The sequence below is a fragment of the Lagopus muta genome, chromosome Z, assembly GCF_023343835.1.
Source record: "Lagopus muta isolate bLagMut1 chromosome Z, bLagMut1 primary, whole genome shotgun sequence".
Taxonomy (NCBI): domain Eukaryota; kingdom Metazoa; phylum Chordata; class Aves; order Galliformes; family Phasianidae; genus Lagopus; species Lagopus muta.
This window is the reverse complement of record NC_064472.1, coordinates 41,675,938-41,694,759: the sequence shown is the minus strand read 5'-3', so window position 1 is coordinate 41,694,759 and position 18,822 is coordinate 41,675,938. Positions and strand designations below refer to the sequence as shown.

The 18,822-nt window shown below is 36.4% G+C and overlaps 1 protein-coding gene across 7 annotated transcripts in view; it reads right to left on the bottom strand.

Annotated features, from left to right (window-relative positions):
- Positions 1-18,822, bottom strand: part of LOC125687230 (aminopeptidase O (putative)) — a 177,492-nt gene that overhangs the window by 74,212 nt on the left and 84,458 nt on the right. For all 7 annotated transcript variants that reach the window (XM_048932153.1, XM_048932152.1, XM_048932156.1 and 4 more), the window contains 2 exons: positions 13,039-13,082; positions 4,706-4,766 (listed from right to left, as the gene is read on the bottom strand). In XM_048932153.1, the coding sequence (XP_048788110.1) occupies positions 4,706-4,766; positions 13,039-13,082 (105 nt within the window). The remainder of the gene's footprint in view (positions 1-4,705; positions 4,767-13,038; positions 13,083-18,822) is intronic.

Below are 18,822 nucleotides of genomic sequence, written 5' to 3'. Positions count from 1 at the left end.
ATATGTACTTTTCTTGTACGAGAATAATTAGTTTTATAAGTAGAAATTATGCTTTCTTCAGATTACTTCTCAAGTATCAACTCATTACACTTCAAATATCAGTCATTCTCTGCAATGATGTGAAAACATACAAAAAAGGCTCATTGTTCAGATAAAAAAGATAAAAAATAAGGAGATTAGCAAACTTCAGTATTGAAGCAGCAGCACACTTGTTTCGACTAGTACTTATTACCAAGTTTGAAGTGATTCTAACAGTCACAATTTAACTTAATTAAACAAGTATGAAAATTATCCCTTTTCATAACTCTTCCCCATTTTTTCCCCCCAAATTACAAGCTTGAGTGACCTACTTAGCAGGTCATTCTTATTGCCAGTGCCCACAAATTTACCATATCTCAGCAAACACTGCAAGAGTCTCTTGTTTACTGTCCCAGTGTTGCTATTCACTCATCTACAGTTATTATATACACCTACACAGAAAAATTGCAAAATAAAACATAACTAGAACCAGTGTATGTCCAAGCCTTAAGTTACACTCTCATCCAGCAAGAAATTTCTCTGCTGAACATTTTTCTAATACCGTCTGTAAAACTTGAGTAAATAATTGCTAAAGATAATTTAGAAACATAAGATCATTCTGTAAAAAAATTGCTTGAATTAGTTTGGATTGTTAATAATTGACTATAACCACTAAACTATCGTGCATTCTGCTACAGATCTACCCCTTCATTTTTCATTTTCTCTTAGCAAAAGGAAACAGGAAATCTATAAAGTTTATAACTCGGGCAAAAGTCAGGATCCTTTTTAGTAACAAATGGCTTCATTAGAAAACATGCTATTCATAGGTCATATTATTATTCATATTAAGTACTTGAGCTGCTGCTAGAACATCCTTTAAAATTTATGAAATCACAGAAAGATATTACCTACACTGATTCAGAAGAATCCACAAACTACATTTTACTTCATTTTTTAAAAATAGTTTAGTGAAGTTTTGCTACGGGTTTCCTTCAGCTATGCAGTCTATTTCCTCAAGTAGGATGATCCAAAAACCAGCCATGTATAAACAAAACCAGAAATACTGTGTACCCCCCCCCCCCCCCCCCAAAAAAAAAAAAACAGATCAGAGAGGAAAAAAAAATATATTTAAATACAAGTATTTTTAGCACTGTAAGATCAGGCTATCTTCCACTGTTCATTCAGAATCAGAAATCATGGTAGTGTTCTCCTGATGCTCACAAAAAGTTGCAAGTATTCTGAAACATCTGTTGGTAGTAGCTATCATAATCAGGAAACACTGTTCAAGGTGGACCAGGTGAAAATAATTAACTTGAGCAGATGGATGAAGCAGTTGCTCAGTAGTAAATCTGAAGAAGATCATTTTCATAACACAAGGTACCAAATCAAATGCACATTCAGGGAACACTCAAGACAAGATAGCAAGTTTACCAGTAAATAAGAGCAAGCTATGAATAATGCAGCTTCACAGAGGCAATAAAAAGGTAGTAAAACGAGAATGAGATGGAAAAGTACTTTTAGGAGTTTATGAGATAAAGAAACTACCTAGTGCTAATTCATCCGTTACTAAATTAAAAATGCCCAATGCTAAATATTTTATTTTTAAAAAGATAAACTTACTAGGGTAGCACAGGAAATTAACACAAAGTAAATGGACACTATGAAAGACAATCTATGCAGAACATATCTTTCACAGGCATACAGCCTTTTAGTTTTAAACTGTAATTAAACTAGAGCAAATTTATTACACAGATAGAAACAGAAACCATACTTCAGAGAACAAAACATCAGTGGCATGAATAAAGTGGACTTAAGTGAGTTCATAGGTGTTTTCCTGTTCTAAAAGCTGTTTCATTCTTCTGATTCTACTGTTTCCCACCTTAAATCACTGACTGAAGTTAGTGGTGTTATGTCATTACTAGCCTTGCGCGTGATAAAAGTATTTTATAATCCTCCAGTGAGTCACTTCTGAGGCAGCACTACATGCTGGAGGGTTGCTGATACTTGATTTGGTAAATGGTGTTTTCAACAAGACATTCTGCCTTCTCACAATGTGTTCCCAGGAAAACGTCTTTCTGACAGCATGTATTTCAGAAAAGCTTGCTTATTTTCCATCTCTTATGATCCTTGTTGTTATCTATGTAAGAAAACCTTACTGAACAGCAAGCTTCAAGAGAACCATTGTGCCATAGCACTACCCCATTTATGAAAATGATTGGCCAGAAATTATCATGTATTCTATTTTATAAGATTAAGCTTTAATACTTTAGAAAATACAGAAGCTGAAAGCGTAACTTTGCACACAGAATTCTTTCTTTCACAGCAACAGGACAATTTCATTTTTATTTACTGGCATGACTCCTTTAACTTACACAGAATTAGTTACTCTTGATTAGTACTGGTATGCAGAAGAGCCTGGAAACTGGCCCAGTATTTACAAGAGATAAAATGCCTTTTCTGAGAGTGTGATGGTAACAAGAGATTGATTAACATTATGATTTTGCTAATTATAAAAAACAAGTTGAAAGGAGTGCATATGTGTTTTTATACAGAGCTATATACATATACATACTGTTCCCTGGACAGAATTGGAGGCAAGATTAAGGAAGGCAAAAGATACACAGCACTGGTAAAGGAGCACAGATCTCTATGAGACCAGTGTCATGATGTATGACTGCACGGAACACAAAATGTTAATTTATCCACTGGAAGGAAAATGTGAAGTAAGACTTCTTCAAGCAGTGTAGGTGGAAAGTATTTACCCTCAGCATTTGCACAAGTCCCTGGTAATTGTCTGAAGCTAGACACCATCATGAAGATGTTGAACTGAGGGGAAGGCTAGCAACTCTGTCTTTAAGAACCATGTTGTTATGAAATCATACAGAACACACAAGGTTGTATACAGCTAATATAATTTTATACAACGAGGGAAGAAAACTCTTAAATAAATATTTTTGTAGATAATAACGTAAGTGAGCTGAGTGAATTTTCTTCGTGTTCAATTGCTGACATGAATTTCCTGAGCAAAACCAACCCAAACATTAAAAGTGAAAACACCATGGAAACAAGCAAAGATACTATAATAGAAAAAGCCTCACATACGGGAAAGATACAAAAGGAAATATGTTCTGATTTCATTTTCAGAATGGACAGTATGATGCATATCTCCTAATCCCATTAAGTGAAGTAATCTCTTCAGTAAGGAAGTTTCCATTCAAAATTTAGTGTAGTCTTTGATATTACTTGTAAATTAAGAGACATTTAAGCTACCATGCTAGAAGACTCTATAGTGCAGTATGCAAAATAAGATTCATAAGCAGAAAGATGACAGCTTCATTGTAAGGCACAGGACACTGCTGCTCTGCTTTTGGTACACCCCTGGAGCAGAAATTTTTCCAGTGGCTCCACCACTCAAGAAAGGTAGTCAACTGCAATGAATACTGGGTGCCTCATAAAGTTCACACTGCCTGGTTAGCAAGCTAAGCAGTTCCATCCTAGGCCAAAGAACAGGCAGAAAGCTTCCTATACAAACATCCTTGCTCACTCATCATGCAACCTATATAAGACAACAAAAATCAACTCCATGGAGTTCTTCAGTTGCTGCTTATAATGCAGATAATTCACCAGAATTCACAAAAAAAAAAAAAAAAAAAAAAAAAAAAAAAAAAAAAAAGCATATATGCCTTCGCAGACCCGAATCTATCACAACAGTAAGAAAATATTTTCTGAAAAAAACCCACATAATTTGAATACACCTTAAGGTGTTTTGTTTCTCATTTACTGTACACCAATTTATAGTTCTCTAGAGAGTAAATAAATTCATAAACAGATAACAGAAATGTATTGAGAGCTACTAAGCAGCCTTAACAGTCTTGATTTCAGGTATAAGGCCTCCCCAGATGATTTAATAAAGCACTAACTGAACAAGGTTTTTTATTCTCTGAATGACAGCTCCATTTCTTTTAGTACAGTGGAAATCGGTTCCTGCAAGAGTCTGAGAAGTGCTGAAGGCAACAAGAGTAAGAAATCAGAAAGGCTACTGATGAAAGAAATAGAGGAGATTTGAGCATGCTGATTCTCAAAAGAACAGCTATATTTTTGCTATGTTTTACCTACAAACTCAGTAGATGGGAAATTACGAAACTACTTGCTATAGTCATTCTGAAGCTTACAGCATACACTCAAGTAGACAGTGTTCAGTTTTCACACAAATCAAAATTATTTTCAATTCTTTAGCATACTCCTATCTTCCTTACTTGTGATTTCAGAGCTGACTGTAGAAACAAGTAAGGCATATCCTCAGAGAGAGAGTTCTAAGCAAAATTGTACAACACTTTAATTTCGGAGAGCCTGTTTAGTACCTTACAACTACAGTTATGCAACATCAGTTTATCTAAAATACTTAAAGCAGCTGTTCTACAGCAAACTGAATTTTCTATTTATTTTCTTGATTAAAACATAGTATTAAAATCAAGGTCTTTCTTCCAGAAATGACTGAACATCAAAATGTATGAGTACTTTGTCCTTTCTCTTGCACCCTTCCAATTAAAGCAAATTTTCTCTTCTTTCTCATCGTATTAAGATGTAGAGTCATAATCAAAATTGCTTATTTAAAAATAATACATTTTATATACAAAGTGAAATGCAAGTCTCCAGAAAGAACAGAGAACAAATATTTTGAATTTACCTTTGGTATGCCTGAAGTATCAAGCCAATTCTGGGAGATACTTTCAACAGTTAACTCAGACCTTTAAAAAAAAAAAAAAAAGTTAGAGAATACACACAAAAATAGATGTTTTTCACATTAAATTTAACAATGAAGTAGCTAAGCAAAACCCAGAATTCCCGGTACTGGATGTAATACAGTAGTAGTACATTATGGATTTTTTAATGAATAATACCACCAGAGGTGATATGAGCAAACTAAAGACAGATCAGATTTTTTGCATGTTTAAACAAAGGATAAATGGCTATAGACAGAGAATATTTAAGATGGCAAACTGCAGTTATGAAACATAAATTATGAATATGTGCTCCCATTTTTCTTCTACTGAGAAAAAAACACAAACAAACCCAAAAACATGGGATAAGTAAGTTTAGCTGGAGACACTCAAAACCAGTTGTTACAGAAGCAGTCTATAAGTAAATATAAAGTACTAAAGAAGATTAAATAAAAGAACAACTTCCATTATCTTATGGATTTTAAAGGCACCGATAGATTTTAATCCTCAGAGTTACTGAGTAGTTAAATATACTTTAGTTTAAGTTTAATCTCTCCTACATTTTCTTGATATGCTGATAACACTCAATGTGAAGTCTGGAATAGTCTGGAGCTTCAACTAATACAAAAGAAAATAGCTTGTTTTGACCAAGCAATTTGGGACTAAAATAACCACAGGCAAAATTATTTGTACATTCAGAAATAATATTTCCACTTTTGCTTCTGCAAGTAGCTTGTGCTGAATTTACTTCAACATAGGCTGAAAACTTCCCAACTTACAGGGAAGCAAATTAAATTAAAAAAATTACACTATTCATGCAGTATGCCAATGCTGAAAAATAACACTGAAATAAGCTGTCTATAAATTCTGAGAATAACATGCACAGTCCTGTGCACTGAAATACCTTGGCAAGACTCATCCTAGTATCTGCAGCTACCCTCAAGTGAAGATCCATAATCCACAAAGTACCCAGAAAAGAACCTCCATTCTGAAGTTCTAAAGCAGGAAGGTAAACTTCTCAGCACTGGTTTTAATTTAACTACATGACAAAGAATTCTATTGGTTTTTATTTTCCCCAACTCTGACGAAGTTCTGCTTAAAATTCTGACCCCACAGGAAGTTTATTTATGGACTGTATCCATGACTATGAAAGAATTTGCAATGAATTCATCAATCGTTTTTACTGAATGATTTTAGAACACCTTTGGATATTAACTTTTGCTAACAATCTGCCACCACTTGGCGACAGATCAATCACAGTTATGTCTGGCATGCAACTAGGAAAATTAATGCTAGAGAGCTTATGAAGTCTTGAAAGCAGTCAATCATTATGATGAAACACTCAACAAAATCATAGAATAAAAATTTGTGTGTTTACTGCTCTTAGTAATTATTATAATTATTTTTAATCTTGTCTAATTTACTTTGGACTGACCAAAGATTTAAATTATTGATGGTTAGGATGATTAGCATGGTTAGCAGCAGCACTTTTCCAGACATGGGTTGTATCTTGACTTAGATATTCTGAATTTCCCTGAATTCAAGATGAAAAGTTTCCCCTCCATCTCTCAAAAGAACTATACGTTATATTGCTTTAAGGTAAACTAATAGTTACAATCTCTACTCCTCACCATCATGTTGTCAGATCTACCATGTCTACTCCCACTTAGCAATATTCTGAAGGAAGTATCATTAACAGTAGGCCCGCTTAATAGAATAAAATTCTGTCAATTTGAATTAGAGGCAGGAGTATCTGATTAAAATACAGTCAGCTGTCTACTCATTGAGTAATTGTTCAGCGGTAGCTGCAAAAAATAAGCAGTCTGATCACAATAAGCTTGTCCAAAATACACAGGAATTTTGTAACAAAGGCAAAAATGAATCACCAGGTACCTTAAATGTAAAAAAGCCTGTGCTTACAAGTACTGCCCCGTGTCTTTCAGCTACTAAGATATACTTGCATACACAGGACAGAGCATCATACTAAATATTGTAAGAAACTGTAAATTAAAAAGGAAAGGGTCATTCTATTCATAGTGACAATGCCATTTATATGTGTTTACAGTCTCTATTCTTTTAACAGTTTTCTTCATTTTTTGATCAGTCATATATTATGTTGCTGACTAAGGAGGCTTAATTTGGAAACATAACCAGTCTATTTAGTGATAGTAGTATATTTCAACAGCTCATGCAATTTAGGTCCCAACCTTTCTCTAAGGCTCTTTACAAGTGAGAAATGACATTATAAGTCTGGCTGAGGTGACTTAAAAAGTTCCACAAAAAAGAGTAATTCCCTAAAAGAAAAAGAAATCTCCCTAATTAATAAATCTGAGAAGTCAAAAATATATCCTGTAACACTAGGAAATAGTAGACTGTCACAGTCTGAAAAAATATATATATATATAAAAATTTTCTCATACCATGTGATCCAACCACAGCATTCAAGAAAAAGCATTTTTACATTGGTGAGGATTATGAATTTTCAGGAAATTACCATTCTATATGTCTGATCACTACAGAAGTTGATTTTACATAGGTAACTGAACAGAGATGTCATGCTTGTAATGGGATGGTCTTCTACATTCAAGTGAATTATATCTAGATTTGATCCACTTTTAATACTACCTTGTTTTTTATGCAAATTTGGAACATTTAAATGCTAGGTCCTTCAGGCATTATTACATTTATCTCCATGCAGTATTCTAAAAATTGGTGTCTAATTAATCTAGTCAGTTGAATTCCTTCCAAAGAGAATGGGAGGAAAAAAAAAGATAAGTCCAAACAGTCAGTACACTTTCCCTGGGATAAGACAACTTTTTTTTTCTTGAGAGCATCTTACTGCAGTGTTACTGCAAAAAGCACACATAGGACAAGCTTAAAATGAGACACCAAAATTTTGTATAGTCAAAGGTAGATCAGGTGAATCATTTAATTTATTCTTTCTCAAGCAGCATAATCAGAAGAACACTTTTTCACTTTTTCTCTCATGAAACCAGCACAGCTTTATGTTCCAAAGCTGTACAAGAGCTAGCAGCTAGGTAAAAATGCTTTTACATACACGCTTAATTTGTTTTACCTAGGGATAAGAAACACAGCTTCACATTGCCAGTTTCTCCACCTCTTTTTAACAGCCTAGGCAAAACTTAAAATGCAAGATTTTCTCAGAAAAAAAATTATCTAGGTTGAGTGAATACACTGTATTTGCTACGTAGTGACTTTATTTACTATACCCTGTTGGTTTTTTTTGAGCCTGTGACAGATGATGGTGACAGCATATTTAAGAAAGGAAAGATATGCAACAGCAGCTGGGAACAATGAGTGAAAAAATGTAAGCAATAATATTGCATCTCCCGAGATCAGTGCAGGGCAGGAGGAGCTCCAGGTGCAGAGCAAAAGCTCCCTTCAGCCCAGGAGAGGCCCATGGAGGAGTAGGCTGTCCCCTTGTAGCCCATGGGCACCAACGCAAGGCAGACCTCTACATTCAGCCATGGAGGAACCCATGTTGCGGCAGTGGGTAAGACCTGAATGAGATACAGCCCACGGAGAGCCCTCAGTAGGAGCTGTGCTCCAGGCTGGAGCTGCAGCCCTGGAGAGCAACCCTCAAAGGGGCAGGGGGGCTAGGGGAGCTGCTGCCCATGGAGACAGTGGTGGAGCAGTGCCTGGAGTGTGGGCCTCACAGTACGGAGTTGTGTTGGATCAATGTTGGGAGAGCTGCCACCTGAGGCAAACCCACCTAGTATCAGTTTGGCAAGAACCTTTTGTGAGAGGGGTCCATGCAGAATAGCAGCAGAGTGACCATGAAGGAGCAAGAGAGAAAAAGTGTTATGGACTGACTGCAGCTCCCATTCTCTGATTCCCTGCAACCCTTGGAGGGAGGAGGTAGAAGATAGAAGACAGACTAGGCGGCAAGATTTTAGCTTGTTTTTAGTTTATACTGCTTTGACCTGTTATGAACTGGCAGTTATCTTCCTATTTTGAAATGTTTTGCCCATGATGGTAATTGTTTAGCAATCTTCCTATCCTTATCTCAACCCCTAAAATCTTTTCCCCTTCTGCCTTTGAGGAGTGGGAGTGAAACCTATCAGGATGAAAGCACTACACCAATTTAGAACATTCTTGATAGCATTTATCAAAAATATCAACTTTCTGTACATATTACTTTTCTATTTTTCTTCAAATGTTTTAGTGTTATGGAGACTATTGCGAAGATCTGCTCTGAATGAGTTGAGAGTCAATACTTAACTGAGAAGTCCTGGGAAAGGTTTCTACCAACTTCCAGCCAAACCCAAAAGATACATCACAGACTCATAGAATTGCTTAGATTGGAAGGGAACTCAAAGATCATCTAGTTCCAATCTCCTGCCATGAGCAGGGACGCCACTTTCCTCTAGATCATAAACAAATTACTGTTTCAAAACCCACAAAGAAAGGACTCAGAGCCAAGTATTTCTAGAGGCTGCAATTCAGTAAAGCATCCATTTTCAGAAAGGGCACTTACCATCTACTTATGTTGCATTTCAGCATCTGTAGGACTTAAATCTGTATGTCTGATTTTCTGAATTGCCTTCTGTTTTAAATAGTGTACCGGGCTAAGGGAATCTGAGCTTATAAAATAGTATGGCAATTGCTTTGCACCATTGTTCCCTGCTATAAGAACACTAGTGCCTCCTTTATCTTATCCCTTGTCAATTGTTTAGATTAGCTGATCAGATGATGAATTATCTAAAATATATACGTATAGTATATATATGGCCAGATGCAATGTTTCAGAAAAAGCTCTGTAAAATACTTGCACTGATGATAATTTCAAAGTTAAAGTTATAAAAACTGTCTACATAGCAAGCTTTCATTGCACTGGGCCCCAAGGCACTTTGGAAACTTTAAACATAAACCCACTTAATTCCTCAATCAAGAAAGAGAATCCACATTAAGAAAAAAAAATTTTGTTCAAATAAACAGAGAACATGAAAAAACATAACTTTTTTGTAGGCTGAGAGGGAGGTAAAGGAAGGCAAAAAGTCAACATATCCAGCTGAAAATACTTCAATAAGCATATTCACTTTGTCTGGATATATGCATTCGTTCACATAAATTATTTTCAAAGTAAGACATTCCAGCTAGATGATGAAGCAAAGAGTAGTGACCAATTGGTGGCTGTCAAGAACCTAATAGCTTCCTACAGATAAGTTTTTTTTTTCCTTTTAAAAAATATTTTTTTTCTTTTGAAGTGGAATCATAAATACTGGGAAAAAAGGTTGGGAGCCTTCCAACTGTTCATCAAAATCAACATATTCATGGTAAGTAGCCTTCAGTGTGAGTATCCAAGAAGGATAGCATGAAAGAAAGAGACATATACCTATGTAGACAAGTGTTTTGAAATTACAGCATTATTTTAGCATTGATTTCTTAATAAACTGAAAGTCTATGTAGATGTCCAAAGAATGTGGTTAGTAGGTCCGAGTTATTAGCAATATGAATAGCAGAAATATAACACAATCCGTTCTTTGACTATTCTGCATTATTAGAACAATAGATATATTAATCCTCTTATTTTATTGAATCATTGAATCAAATTAAAAAAATCACCACAGAACTAGCACAAAAAAGATCTGCACTCATAAAGAGCACAAACAGCTGCAACTCTGATTTATCTGAGGTTGACAAATCTCACTCTGTACTACAGGACCTTAAAAACACTGAGTTTCTGCATGGTTTACACGCTGGGCAGATGTGAAAAGGATCAGTTTACATTAAGGAATATAGATTTAAGCCTTAAGAAGAGCAAAATCACAGAAAGTTTTGATCAAAAGTTAGTGGACCACTATACAAAGACATGTAAGAGTAGTTTTGTTGTTGTTTGGCTTGTTTCTTTAAAAAAAAAAAAAAAACTGCAATGAAGTCTCAAATTCCTCAAATATGAGAAAATAAGATATCCCAGTTACAAATGAGTAGTATTACATATTTCTTAGTAGTTACAAGTCAATATAGAGCTACAGCCAGAGCATATAATATTTTAAAAGGCTTTGAAACAGTAACAGATAATGTCAATAGGCAAGTCTCCTTCTTGTCATTAGCCCCTTACAGAGAGAAATCGACCTTAGGTGAAAACTAGTTGATTCTAGGCCTGTTGGTCAGAACCCAGCTGCAGTACAGAAACAGAAGGATCTGTCTCTGAGAATGGATTCCTGTAGCTAGCAAAACTGAGTCAGAGTAGGAAGGAAGTAGCTAGGTATGTAGTCCTCCTACTCTATGTAAGGAAGACAGCAAAATCAGGGACTGCATCTCCAGATGTCTGTATTTTGGAGCTGTTCATCATTGGGAATGTACTAAAAAAAGCTCTTGTAACTAAAACCTGGTGTACTTATGTTTGGCAAAAGAGAAAAACTTACAGTCTGCTGCATCAAAAAGCAGAACAGTAATGTACCATTACTCCATTACTTCCACTACTACCACTACTACTACTACCAAGTAATAATTACAGAAAATTTCCACACTTCAGTGCAATTGCTTTCTGCCAGTTCTAATGCTACTCTCATTATGGAAGTCTCCCAGTGAGCCAAACTCTTCTCTTAGCAACACTAAGTGTGCCTCTTTTGCCATAGCTGACTTAGGCCTTTGCTTCATTCCATACTAGTAATTTATTTCAAGGCAATATTAGAATGCTTAATATTTTTCAAGGAAGAAGTGTTTAGGTTTAATGTTAAAATTTTACTTGATAGAATTGCATAAGAATGAGCGATTTTGTGTGCTACAAAGAATTTGAATTGTTGCTCTGCACTTCGTGTGTACTCTATTTCTGTGGTTGAACCTTTGTGCAAAAAAAATCCACTTATCAACAGATAGTGTTGATAACAGATACTCTGTTTTTACCTTTTCGCCCTTCACTTTTCCTTCAGGCTATTTTTGTTTACTACCAACAGCATGCATTCAACAATGCAAAAAAAAATCTTTGTAGCAGACAAGAAATAAGTGCCTCCTCTCTATCCACGTATTCTGTTACTCCAGGCACTGCTGTTGATATCTACATTCAGGGTGATTTTGAGAGTACGTAAGTTCAGATAAACTATATGTCTGGCTGTAAAATTAATTTCCATAGATCTGAATTTTTCTAAGTATTATTCTGGAGAGTGATGCAAAACAAATACTTCCATACTTCCTTTGCATTGGTCTTACTAAATGTTTACATGTATTTTGGCTGAAAATTGGCTGCTTATTCAAATAACACTTTACATTGGGCAATGAAAAAACATGTGAGAAAAGGAAAGTGAAGTTTCTTTTAGCAAATCAAAGTATAATCAAATCACTAGATAATTCACTTCCTCATATTCTGTATATTCTCCACTTAATATTCCTGATTTCTGTGGTGCTGGGAATCCCTATCCAATGATACAAACAACACAGCATTCCAAGGTAAATCTTTGGAAACCATAACACCACTCATGGTGGCACAAACCAATATCTCAATTATAAGTATCTTCCCTGTCTCTCACTCCCTAGAACAGAAGCCTTTCACTAAAAATCTCAGAGCATTTTGCTTTATACTTCCCTTTCTTTTTTTTTTTTTTTTTTCAGGAAAAATCTAAACTCGATAAAGACTTTCAGAATCATGCTTCCGAAAAATGTGCTTTTTCCAGTAAATGTGCTATTTTTTAAAATATGCCAGAGTTCACTACAGAAGAATCTGTATTTGTAGTACAGTCCACAGTAATACAGAACTAACCAACAAATAAGCAGCGACAGATTCAAGTTTCTGTTAAAGACATGCTGTGTCATGTTCAGCCAGTCACACAGAGGATTTCAAAGGACATGAGAGATGCTTAACACTGGATTTCTGTAAGTGTTTTTCATCTTTCCCTCATTTGGCACACTTTGTGACAAGGAGAGGATACTACCATAGTACTGCTTGCGTAAAAACCTTCTCTGCTCTCCTAGATCCAGGGCAAAGCTCTTCTTCTTGCTCTCAGGCTTCATGTGCCAAAAGCAGCACAGCCAGGAGGATCACAGATTAAGCTGAGCAGCTGTGCCTGGCACTTCAGGTCACACAGTGAACACAAAACCTTTTTTTTGGTTGCCTTAACATTAGAGACACAGCTTGAGGAGGAGCATGGAATAGCAATATCACAAGTCTTATATTTTTGCTTCTACGTGTGAATGAGAATTTATAGAGATAGATGCATATGCTTGAATGCAGCATACAGAAAACAATAAGTGAAATACTATTTCTGGCTAGCATTGCTGAAAATTAAATCTGACTCCACTATTAGAATTCTATGACTTTACTAGCCTTGTTCTCACTTACTCTTTTTGTTCAGGTATGTCTTCCAACAGCGTAGAAAGAAAATCCTGGAAAACAAACAAAACACCACAAATAGTGTGTTTATGAAGAGATAACTATGTGTCTGCATTGCTAAAAAGCAACAGATTTTTAAAGACTGCACATAATAAACGATAAGAACAAAGTTTACATATCTGCCCTGGTGCTATACTGCTCAATTATTTATACAATAAGCATTATGTTTGTCAGTTTTTCAACCCATTCAAGGAAAAAGTGTCAATATTGAAAGAAAATGGACTTGAAAAGCTTGTTGACTATTTCAACATAATCCTTTTTAATTTCTCTATAAGAATACACAAACTATAGCTGTTAAAACTGGAGATTCATATACTCAGAGGGTCATAAACATCAGAGTCAGGGGTATTCTTCACATTCTCTTCATTGTTCTTGTGCTATCACGTTATCATTAATGTGTAATTATTTATGAAAATATCATTAATTATATGAACATATTTTATGTTGGCTTTTTTTTTTTTCATTCCTCTACGCACCCATTTGATCAGAAGGCCACACCTACCCTGACAAAATTCTCAGTCTTGCTATGAATCACATCATGGAGTAAATTCTTCAAAGAGAAGGAAGACAGAATTTCTTTCATGGATTAAGAAGGAAAGTGCTATGACAGTGGAACAACATTACTATCATCCTCACTTATAACAGTATGATAAGACCTCTTTATAGAAAGTTCCACTTGACATTACTGAATGGCTCTCTGACACCCCATGCTATCCACAACCTAGCATTATTAAAGACAGTCACTCTTCATCGGTCTAAATACCCACAAAGCATAGGAATCCTTCTTCACACTTGCTAAAAATTTGGACTCATCTCTTCTGTCTTATCTTAATTGTTTGTATTTCAATGCTCCAAAACAGAATAGGAAAGCAAAGTACTTCATACCTCATATCTACATGTCTTCATGTCTTTTAACATTTGCTGGTTATTAATTCTGCCTGACATACCACCATCATAGGACTGACTTTTCAGTTGCTTATAATTTTACTGAACATTAAATATCAGGAGTGACTTTTCAACCTCAGGCTATTTTTGCCTTCCTTTCCAAGTAAAATGGTTCAGAACAGTTAAATGGCAAATCTGAGAGATTAAGATTTAATGCCATTTTTTTAAGAGACTCTAGTGACCTTAAACTTTGAAGCAAAGACTTGTGGATGGATGGCTGAGTCAAATCACAAAACAAAATACAACTTGCATTTTTTTTCTGACAAGAAATTCAATGAAGTCAGAAAGAAAATACAAGTTAGCATAGCAATCATGTCACCACAGTGCATTATTGTTAACAAATTGGCTTATTAATATATATTTTAAATCATATTGCATTATTTTATAATTTTGAATGATCTGTGATTATTAATAATATTAGTAGTAGTAGTACTAAATAATCTCAATTCCCTATGTACTCCTATTGCTCCTCTGTGGCTGGAAACTCAGAGGCTAAAAAACAGCTTTTCCTTATAGACAGAAAATGTTACTCTGAAGTTTGTGAAATGAATAATGAATATTAAAGGAAAAAAATATTTTTTATCAAAAACTCAAATCTAGATATTATTAGTGATATTATACTTCATGATAAAAAAATAATTTCAGTTCAACTCTCTAATTAAATATACATAAATAAAGTTGTATAAAAGCAGTAACTCGAGATGGTATATCTAAAGGGATGTTCAGTTAGTAGCAAATGCATTTTTGCCCAAGATGCATTTACATCTAATTCTTTATGGAAACTACTGACTCAAACTATCTCAATCAATTATACAATTTTAAAATTACTTTAAAAATTGGCAAACATTATTTTGTCCCTTTTGGGGGTGAAAATAAATAATAAGCACCCTTCTTAGGATGCAGGTGGAAGACTGGATGCCTGAAAAGCCAACTGTGTGGGAGGTGGCAAAAGAAGGATGGCCAGCATGGCAAGGAAGGTGATTGTCTCCCTCTGCTCTACTCTTGTGAGGCTCCACATGGAGTGCTGCAACAAGGCCTTGGGCCCCAAGTACAATGAAGACATGGAACTAGTAGAGCTGGCCTGATGATCAGAGGGCTAGAACACTTCTCCTATGAAGAAAAGTTGAGGGTGCTGGGCTTATTTAGATTGGGGAAGGCTATGGGAGACCTCACTGTGGCATTCCAATACTTAGAGGGAGCTTATAAACAGAAAGCAGACTGACTTTTTACACAGGCAGATAGTGATAGGACAAGTGGAAATGATTTTAAACTAAAAGAGGGGAGATTTACCAGGAGGCTGGTAATAAGCGGTCCACTCCAGGAGACTGTCTTAGGAGTGGTGCTCTTTAACATCTTTATCAATGACATTGATGATGGAATTGAGTGCATCCTCAGCAAGTTTGGTGATGGCACCAAGCTGAGTGGTATGGTTGACACAGTGGAAGAAAGGGATGCCATTTAGACCTCAATAACTTGAAAGGTGGACCTGGGTGAATCTAATGAGGTTCAACACAGCAAAGTGCAAAGTTTTGCACTTGGGCCAGACAAACCCCAGGCATCCATACAGACTGGAAGGAGTGGTCCTTGAGAGCAGCCCTGCAGAGAAGGAACTGCGGGTCCCGGTTGATGAAAAACTTAACATGAGCCAGCAGTGCGCTCTAGCAGCTCGAAAAGTAAATAGTATCCTGGGCTCCATCAGAAGAGGGGTGGCCAGCAGGGACAGGGAGGTGATTGTCTCTCCACCATGCCCTTGTGAGGCCCCATCTGGAGTACAACATCCAGGTCTGGGGCCCCCAGTACAAGAAAGATGCAGCTGTTAGAGAATGTCCAGTGGAAGGGCTCCTGATCAGAGGACTGGAGCACCTCCCCAATAAAGACAGGCTGAGAGAGCTGGGCTTGTTCAGCCCGGAGAACAGAAGGCTGCGGGGTGACCTCAGTGCAGCCTTCCCGTATTTAAATGGAGCCTACAAGCAGGAGGGGAGTCAACTCTTTACAAGGGTAGATAATGGCAGGACAAGAGGAAATGGTTTTAAGTTGAGGGAGAGAAGACTTAGGTTGGATATCGAGGGAAGTTCTTTACCAAGACAGTGGTGAGGTGCTGGAACAGGCTGCCCCAAGTAGGCCTTGGATGCCCCGTCCCTGAAGGTGTTCAAGGCCAGGTTGGATGTGGCCCTAGGCAGCGTGGTCTAGTATTAGAGATGGAGGTTGGTGGCCCTGCATGCAGCAGGGGGGGTTAGAGCTTCATGACCCTTCAGGTCCCTTCCAACCCAATCCATTCTATGATTCTATGATTTAGATTAGATGTCAGAGCGTGTTGAGGTACTGTCACAAGCTGCCCAGAGAAGTTGTGTATGTCCCATTCCTGGAGACAGTCAAGGACAGGTTGAATGGGGCCCTTGGCAGTCTGATCTAATGGGCAGCAACCTTGTCCACAGCAGGGGTTTGGAACTTGTATATACGCACAGTTTAAATATAATCAATGAAAAGTCAAAATATCTAAGTTTGTAAAACAATTCCATTTGTTTAAACTTTAACAAATAAAAGAAGTTGAATAGAAAGAAAAGCATATGGTATGGCAAACAGAGTGCCAACCACTGAACAATTAATGGCGAACAAAATACCAAACAGCTGCTTTACATCTGATTAGCACCTATTTTACATAATCTTTGGGAAGATCTTTTGGAAAGATCTTTGGGAAAAAAAATATAAATAAAAGAACTGTGATCATATGATAGTTAAAGATTGTCCCACATTGCATACATGTAAGGAAAGCCAGCAAAGGTTCTTGCTACACAGCTAAAATATTTCAACGAAATAGGTAGGAATATGTTTACAGAATCACAGACTCATAGAATGGTTTGAGTTGGAAGAGACCTTAAAGATTGTTTCAAATACCTCTGCCACTGCGTAGGACATCTTTGTCTAGATCATACTGCCCATAGCCTCACACAAATTGGTCTTGAACAGTTCCAGGCATGGAGCATGCACAACTTCCCTTTGCAACCTGTTCTAATCATCATAGTTGTCACAAAGAACGTCTAATCAAACTTTACCCTCTTTCAGCTTAAAGCCCTTGCCCCTTGTCCTATCACTGCATTCCCTGACAAAGAGTCCCCCTCCAGCTGCCTGTACGTTTCTAAGTACAGGAAGACTGCAATGAGGCCTACCTAGAGCTTTCTCTTCTTCAGATGGAACAATCCCAGTTATCAGCTTTTCTAAACAGAATAGGTACTCCAGTCAATTGAAAGAGGAAACTAATTCAATATGAGTAAAAATGGCCCATCTATTTTATTTTACAAGCACACGAGAGTAAAGAAAGCAAAGACCCTTGTCCTATAGGCTGCTGTGGCTGGGACAGTGTCAGAATCCACACCACACTCCATGGATTTCAACAGCTGTTTACTCAAGCTCACAAGTCAAGCATGGAACAGCTGAGGCCAAACTGCAATTATATAAGTTTAAATAAAAATAAGTATTAGGAAAAGATTCTAGATGATGAAACATCAAAATACATACAGACTGCATTCTTAAGCTTCCGATTCTAGGTGAAACAGTTCTAAAAACAGACAGTTGAATGACTGTGAATGACTGTGAATGAATGTGTGCGCAGACCAACTTTTGGTGTGAAAAAGGTAATCGCATGCACATACATAAAAAGGTATGCAGGAAGATGTTGATGTAGACATGCACACTAAGCTTGGATTCATACATCTGCCTTTAAAACTTCCAAGTATAGCATAAAATATTATTTTTTGAAGCGCTGTCTTCTTACTTGTCATTTTACATGAGCAAACTGTAGCTCTATCAGATGATTGAACACTACAAACCTTTGGTTATTATTGTAACAGAAGTACATAAAAATGAAAGGCTGCGAACAGTTCAGTTTCCTATGTGTTCTTATTTCAATATCAAACTGAACAACTTTAACTGCATTACGAGTGTCAGCAACTTGCACTCCTGGATATTTATTCATAGTAACACTCTATCCATTATTTAAAAAATTCATTCAATGCAGTATTAAGTGAAAGAAAAATGGAAGACTTTCTTAAAATCCTTCTTGGAGATTCCTGACTTGTCTGTTAACGACTCAACTAAAACAAACAAAAACTACTATTAAAAACATACTGAGCATGCAATCAAAATGAAGGAAAAAAAGCACTGATTAATGTTTCACATCTGAAGTCATTTCCTCGCACCTGCAGCTCTCATCTACGAAAAGTACTACAAAAACCACTGAAAACAAGACTGGTATTCAGAACGTGGACAATTATTTTCACTACTTTTACTTTACCCCTTCCCCACAATTCCTAAAGCCGAGAACTTCTACAGTTATTTTGGACAAGCTGGAAGTACAACATTATGACATTTAAACTTACCATTCATACCTCAATTTATTTTAAATCTTTTATTCATTTAAACCTGGACAGCACATTTGCTCAGGCAGGATCCTGAATAATAAACTTTATACTAACTTGACTTCATTACTCCTGCATTTTCAGTTCCTGCTGTGATTATTTATCTACCAATACCAACATAAATACAGTCTTTAAGATTTCTTACAGAGAAAGAAAACACATTTACGGTTGGATATAGTCCTATTTGCTTTGCACTTGCTAACATACTGATCAAACAACAGGTTCATGCTAAAATTCAGCCTTGCCCTTAATTTACAACTATACACCTGCCTAAACAGGATTAACTCTTCCCATCAACCCAGTAGGAACTCGATTTACGCTGGTATGAAACAAGGTAAAAGTACAAAAAGCATCGCCTCTTTATACCTGATTC